The 7910-nt window shown below is 33.5% G+C and overlaps 1 protein-coding gene across 1 annotated transcript; it reads right to left on the reverse strand.

The window, feature by feature from the left end:
* Positions 1–6766: 6766 nt before the first annotated feature.
* LOC108344511 (uncharacterized protein At4g26485) lies at positions 6767–7697 on the reverse strand. Its single transcript, XM_017582941.1, has 4 exons — positions 7574–7697; positions 7239–7437; positions 6905–7152; positions 6767–6786 (listed from the first exon to the last, which is right to left on the reverse strand). Exons 1-4 carry the CDS (start codon positions 7695–7697, stop codon positions 6767–6769), a joined length of 591 nt encoding a protein of 196 aa, XP_017438430.1.
* Between the last annotated feature and the right edge of the window lie 213 nt (positions 7698–7910).

Genomic DNA, 7910 nt, shown 5'->3' on the forward strand with positions numbered 1-7910 from the left:
TTCATATGGAAGAGGGAATATTGAAATTAAAAGACCAAGATAGAGAGGTAACGTTCAATGTCTTCGAAGCTGAGCAACAAAGTCGAGAAAAAGAGGCTAGTCTTAAAGTCACAAATGAACTTTTATCAATGACTAGTCTAACAGGGCAAGCTGCCAAGTTGGTCAAGAAGAGCCTTAAGTGTTTTGCCCCAAAAGTGAAGGAAGAGGAAGAAGATAAGGAAGATGAAATAGTTCACCAAGGCTCTATTGTGGAAAGTGATGAACCCAAACTTGGCAAACCAGTTAAGCTCAAGAGCAGGGTATGGGTTATCAAGGCTATCAAAGCAAATGGAGTTCTCGAGATTGAGGCTCCATATTCAAGAAGAGTGAAGTTGGTGACAAGAAATTTGCTTAGAAAGTGTTGGTGTCATGAAAGGAAAAAGCACACCAACATCAAAAATCAAACTTGAGCATAATGGTGTCAGACTAATGACCTTAAACAAGCGCTTACTAGGAGGCAACCCAACTTTCTAACCCTTTCTTTTGTGTGATTTTGTTGTTTGAGTGTGTTTTGATTGTTTGAAATTGCTTTAAAATGTTTTAGTTTGATTTGGTTATTTTGGAGCATGTGAATTTGGATTGGAACTTATATGTTGTTAATTGTTGCATTAGTGTAATGTTGATTGTTATTGTGAATTGATGTGAAGTAGAGTGTTTTAATCTGTTTTGATGTGTTCTAGTATGGTTGAGTATACTTTGAATTGTTATGTTGAGTTTAGGTATGTTTAAAGTGTAAAATTTGAAGCCTTGAGTTGTAGAATTTGAAAGCTTTGGAAGTGTGCACCTAAATTGGCATTCTTGCACTCAATTTCACTCCTTATGGATTTGATCAACTTTGTATAGTGAAAACATGTCAATCTGGGTTGAATTGGAGAGTAAGAAGTGTCAAATTTCAAAAATCATAGAGTGAGTAGCCAAAATTCGCAAAACTAGTTTCTGGTATGGCGCCCCAACGCCCATTGCTTAGGGGGGCTCAAGCCTGAACTGCAAATTTTGGCATTCTGACTCACGTGCGCCCCAGCCCTCATTGCTCGGGGGGCCCCAAGCCCCAACGAGCCAGACTAGATTTTTCAGCAACTCTAGCTTTCTTTTTTGCTTCAAATTTTTCATGCTCCAATGTGTTTTACAATTTTTCTTGCATATATAGTGTGCTTTCTACCTTGTGAACTCATGATCATGCAATCTAATGATTGTTTGTTACAAATGCATACTTACATTGTGGGCTCACATTTGTAAACTTTATTTTCAATCTTTTATGCAGAAATGACTTCTTCATCCAACTCCAAGAGAATAAAAACAAATGTCGTCACAAAGAGAGATGTTAGTAAAGGAATATGCAGCCCAAGTAGCATGGCTTGGGGACCAACCCAATCTAGTGGGGGAGGTGGAGCTGCCGCTGCAGATGATGCTGATGAGGAAGATGATGCTGATATGAGTGATTAGAGCACATCATGAGTTTCACTGAACCTTTTATATTGCTTTCTTTTGTTTTGATTTCTAGTTTGACTTTTAAACTTGGTTGAAATTCAGTTCTTAGTTTCTGATTGAATGAACATTTTGGTTAAGTTATCTGGCCTGATAAACTATGTTGATTCATGATGCTTATGCTTGAATATGAAATGATGATTGAGATGGGTCAATTTAGTTCAAATTGTGGTTGCTTTCTTCATGAAAAGTCCGAGAATGCTTTATGTTTAATTGCGATCAATACTTTTGGCAGTTGCTTGATGATGTTTGTGGAACCTTGAGTTAACCTTGTGAGATGTTGTGCCTTAGAGTTGTCTTGTGAAAACTATCATGTTAGATCACAATTGACTTTGCTTGAGTTTCTCTGAATTGAATCATTTGTTGCATGTTACATATGATCAAGGCCATTTTTGTCTTTTATCGCGTCTTCATGTTCGAGCCAAATAAGCCAATTCAAAACCCTTGAACCTTAATGAAAGATGACTTCCCTCTTTGAACCTTAAGTCTAATGAAAATTCCCTGATTTCCCTACCTTGAGCTAAATAGAGTAATCATGTTTGCTGCAGGAGAATGGTCTAAAGTTTAGGGGAGTTTGTTATGTAAGAATGTATTGAGAAAAATAGAAAAATAAAAAAAATGAGGAAAAGAAGAAAGAAAAAGATAAAGAAAGAGAATTGAATGAAAGAAAGTTGGGTTATGAGTTTGAAAGTGGTTGTAATTTAAGTGAAGCAAAAGAGAAACTCATGTGCATGATTTGAATTGTTTAATCTCTTAGCTCAAGGTGCTTTGTTGTCTAGAAAAACCATGTTTCTTTCTTAGCCCAGCCACATTACAAGCCAATCAAAGTCCTTGTGATGCTAACTTGCTTGTGAATGTGTTTAATTTGGTTGAAACGAATGACAAAGTTAATTTGTGTGACATTGTAATAGTAGAGTGATAGATACACATCCTTATACACTAGTGCATTCAAGGGAAACACTATCTTGGGTGAGGATTGGTTCTACATAATTCAGTAAAGCATTTTGCCATGATTGTTGATCTCTTATAAACTATAGCATTTGATTGATTGAAAATGTTGTGAGTACCACAGTGGAAGGCTAATTTGTACACGTTTATAGCCGTTCCAAGTTAAGCAAGTGTTGTGAATTCTGCTATGTCTGTGAAAATATGTTTTGTGTTGGAGCCAGATACCTTTTGCTTGAGGACAAGCAAGGTTCTAAGTTTGGGGGAGTTGATAATGACATATTTTACCATGAATTCAGTAATGAATTAAGAGAAAATGTCAACCCTTCCTTAACTTTTTACCTTGTAAATCCTAGTTTTCTTTTAGTTGTTAAGTGATTGCACCTTAAGCTCTAATGAGATATTTTGATCACTAATCTCTGTTTTTATGTGCTTAAAGTAGTTTAAAAAAGTCTATGCATCAAATGAAGGCACTCGAAACCAAGGAAAGCAAGAAAAACAACAAAAATGAAGAACAAGAATTCTGTTGAAGCTAGCTCGGCCCCCCTAGTTTATGGAGGCTTGAGCGCCAGTGCATCATGACTGTCGTGCGCTTGAACCCCCCTCCTTCTGGGGGCTGGAGCGCCAACTTTGCTGACATGGTAGATTTGCCCTATTTAACTCAGAGGCACGAAGAGCTTGAGATCTTCTGCTGCCCAAACACGATTTCTCTTATTTGGAGCTCTTGGAGACGAGCTAGGAGTTGTGGGAACAATCCTTCTTCACCCTTGGGTCTTCTTCCTTCTTCCATTTCCACCATTGTTGTAAGCTCAAGCTCTCCTTTCATGGAGAGCTAGTTTCATTGTTGTTGGGGATTGATGTAATCACTGAACTGTTATGTAAACTACTGTGTTTTGAATTAATCTATGACTCTTTCATTGATTGTTAGTGTTTAATTCCTTCTCTTAATGCTTGTTGTGAAGTTGTTACCCATGGCATGATTTTAGGGTTTGCTTGAGATTGGGAAATGTTGGGTGAACCTGGAACTGGATTAAACACCTAAAGGAAATAGTATTTAGGGATAGAACTAGGACTTTTGGTTGTCTTAAATCTCAAATCTTAATGCAGAAATAATTGTTAGGTTTTCCAAGGGATTGGAGCCTAATGAGGAAGTCTAGGCTCTCTCTACCAAGGGATTGGGTTTGAGTAAATTAGTAGATTGACATTGGCATATTAATGAAGAGGAAGTGATTTTTTATACATAAGAGTGAAGTAGGTGAAATTATACCCCCAACAATATCATTCCATATCATTTCTAATCTTTCCATTTTTCCAAGTGTTTGAGTATTTAAGATCATTTTTATCATTTATGTTTCATGTTTAATTTAATTGCACTAAAACCCAAATTATGGAAGCATTCTTTAGTCTAAAGTAGTTAGAAATTATACGATTGTTTGGTGACACGAGTCTCTTGAGAAACGATACATGGTCTTACCGGTTTTATTACTTGAACGATTTGGTACACTTGTGAAAGTCTCGTCGTTAAGTTGCAACAATGTTTTATTAGCGTTGTTATTTGACAGCACTATTCCTTGGGAATAAATTTCCCTTTATAGGCTTTTAACCATTAGGGGTGTGAAAAGAATTAGTGCAAAGTGAAATATTTTAGAACTAAACCTTATGAGTTTTCGATTTAACTAAATCAAACCATTTATTTTACTTATCGTAGGCCTATAAAAAACATGGGTGTAGTAAGGTGCAGACTCTCGTATAATCCAATTTTGGCATGTAATTCAATTTTGTGCATACAATCAATTAGGCTATACAGAACATTGAACAAGTAGTAAAAAAAAACTTGTATATTTATTGATGTTCTTGTGTGACCAAACTAAACATTTTTCTGAAAACATCAAAAAGTTGACATAAACTAAATTTGAAACTAAAAGCTAGTTTAAATATGTTGGAGCATATATCATGTGCTATTCAAATTTGTCGACACAAGTAAAAGTTTATTAACAGGACAAGAGTTAGAAGAAATGTAAAAGAACATTAATATTGTTGCAATTTATACTACCAAGCAATACCAAAAAGATGCTCACTTCAATATCATGATTTTCTAATTATATTATAAAACTTTTAAGGGTTAAATATATTTTTATTTCTGAATTATTGATTTTTGTCCATTTTCAAATTTTGTTCTGATCAAGTCCCTTTCATTTTAAAAAGTCACATATTTAATCTTTCATGATTAACGTGGTTAGTTCTTTTTTTAATGTGATAAACGATGTGTTATCATTTAAAATATGTGTATTGTGTCTCTAGGTCTGCAAGATAACTCACATCTCAAATCTGGTAAGGTCAACAATACATGTGTATTATATCCTCATGCTAGCAAAACATTTGGATAATTCACTGGAAAGTTTATACAGTCCAATAAGGTATATGGATAACTTGGTGGGAAGTTCGAATATTCCAATAAGATTCATAAAGAACTCAAATAACGCAGTAAGGTATATGGAGAACTTAGATAGCTCAGTGGTTAATCTAGCTCAGATAGCACCTTACCGAGCTATCTAATTTTCAACTGAGTTATGAGTTCTCTATGCACCTTACCAGCTATCTAATACTTTTCCAAATACTATTTGGATATCTTGCCAACCTAGAGAAATAGCACATGTGTCTTTACAACTTTTCCAAACCAAGAACATAGCAAATTGTTTGTCATCAAACAATCTTGTTGATTTGGGGACATAGTACACATATTTTAAACGGGTTAGAAAAACAACACAGTTTGTCACGTAAAAAAAATAACGACGTTAATTACGAAAAATTAAATTATTGACATTTTAAATAAAAATAAAATACAAGTGATAATTTAAATATCAAATTATATTTAACCCAACTTTTAAAAATAACTCATGAAGATGTGAATGTTTTGCACTCTCCAATGATGAAATATTTTAACACAATTACCTCCATCTCCTCTCTTGTAAGTGTAACCAAGTTATAGCAGAATATGAAACTCCTCTTCCCCACCAACACCAATCATGTGCTGTCTTTTGAGTAATATGAATTTCTCCTTCTTTGCAAAGCATATATTTATATCAATGTACCAAAATTCACTCACTACACGTGTAATAAATTCACCATCCATTTATTTTACTTTTTAACTATTTTTAATTTAAAATTCATTAAATTATTCCATCTTAATAAAAATAGTGACTAGATTAGCAATTCAACCCATGTAAAAAAGGTTCCGTTTACATCTTTTTTAATAAAAATAGTGACTAGATTAGCAATTCAACCCATGTAAAAAAGGTTCCGTTTACATCTTTTAATGTACTCCACAATAAATTAGTTTTTCATTCCCACTTTCATGAAAAAAGTATAAATTAATTAAATTTAACTGGATACTAACGTATTGATAAGAGAAAAGCTATTGTCATATTAAACTTTAAAAACAAATACAAAAAAACACAAGTCTTAACAGAGGAAGAATTACTCAAAGATATTGGAAAAATATAGTTAAAGCACAACTAATTTTATACCACGAGACTAATTTATAAATATTTTTTCTCTCTAAAACACCATTTAAGAATAAATAGTAACGGAATATTTTATTCTTTTCAATGCTAAAATCAGAGCATAATCGACAAAAAAAAAAAGTCTTATAAATATTCAACCATTAGAAAAAGGTGTATTCAGGAAAGGAGTACACAGGCAGCACATTTTTTGCATAACTTTGTGAATTTGACAGTCATCAAATTTTAAAACAAATATATATATTTTTTAATTCAAAATAACGATTTAATAGAGTTGTACGGAACCATTGTGAATTGTAAATATAATAAATCCTCATAAATGGTTGTACTATGTATCTGCAAATCATTATCTTCTCTTTTTGAAGATTATGTAAGCTCTTTTAATTAATAAATGGTGGTCCAGGAATTTAATATTTTGTACGTCCATTTTTCATTTTATAAGTATAAATAAGTTATAAAAACAACTTTCCTTATTTGTCATAAATTGTTCGAGCCATGCCTAACTATTCCCATGAAAACATAAACGTTTCACATAACGTATATGAACTAAAAATGGGATTTAAAATATGTTAGAAAAACGTTTAATTCAGTTCAATTTAGTAGAAAAAGTAACAGTAAGTGTATAAGAATAGTCGAAAAGCTGAAATTAAGTTTTCATAATATTTCTTATCGTATTACTACGTTTCTGAATGTCAAGTTCACCCTATCACAAGAATGCTACACATGGAAGTTCATAAGAGAAATAAATGGAGATTCAAAACTCTATGATCATAACTTCAAATCCATATAGCATAAACTGAAACCCAATGTTGCAAAAGGAAGCCGAAAAGCTAAACTTTAAGAGTATCCAACACCAAACATAGGTCATAATACTAATATTTATTTTAGCAAATAAGTACAGAATTTGAAGGTACTGCATTCTCCAATAAGAAAACTTTGATCACATGATGAACCAGATCCTCTTTTGTTATTGTAACCAGGATAAAGAGCTTTATTAAACTTAACTTCTCCAACAAGACTCAAGCCCTCACAACTTGCCAAAAACTCGATATCCCACAGAGTGTAAGGGTGCTTTGTCTTGTGAGTAATATGGATTTCACCAAAATACCAAAGCATAAGTTTAGCATTTTGCAGAAACCCTCTAACTAAGTCCTTGTGAAGCCTGCATTTAGTTTGGAACATGCATAGTGTGAATTATACATACAGCTAAACAAAATAACTTGCATATTTTTTGCATAATCAACTTACTCAATCTGGTAGTCGTCACTTTCACGACCACAGAAACCAGCATGAGGAAAATAATAAATTATTCGACTAAACTTTCGATCTTGCAGAAGTGGGTGTTCGGCCATTGTCTTTGCATCAACTTCATTCACAATGGTGCAACCAAGATCCTCAAGTTCTTTCAAGTTTTGTGATGCCTTTGCATACTTAATCATCAAAGACGCTTAAAAAATTTGTGCATGCAAGTAAACATAATGAATCAGTCAGCAAAATGTATTGTATATTAGATATCATGTGTTGCAAAGGTGCATGGATCATATATGTAGAACATTTGAACTTCAATATAGTTAAAAACGTACGTTTAGAATCCAATGAGGTAGCAACCATGTTTTCGGCTGTGCCAAATGTCCTAGCCAGGCTTAGTGCGAATGAAAAATCTCCCTCTCCCACTAGCAGAATATCTTGATAGCTATCGTAATCCATTGAAAACCACGTTTCAACACGAATGTGAGAAGATAACCAAGAGGAGAATGAATATATATACTCACATTGGTGTCTATAGAAATTCCCCACAGTTTTCGAGAAAGGGAAATTAATAATCATTCACATAGTTTTCAATCAGAGGGTTTTATTGTATTTTGGGAACTGAGAAGCTTCTCTTCGTTTTCTGCTCGGAAATAATAAAGTTAGTGTAGT

Source organism: Vigna angularis, chromosome 8, assembly GCF_016808095.1.
Source record: "Vigna angularis cultivar LongXiaoDou No.4 chromosome 8, ASM1680809v1, whole genome shotgun sequence".
Lineage (NCBI taxonomy): Eukaryota > Viridiplantae > Streptophyta > Magnoliopsida > Fabales > Fabaceae > Vigna > Vigna angularis.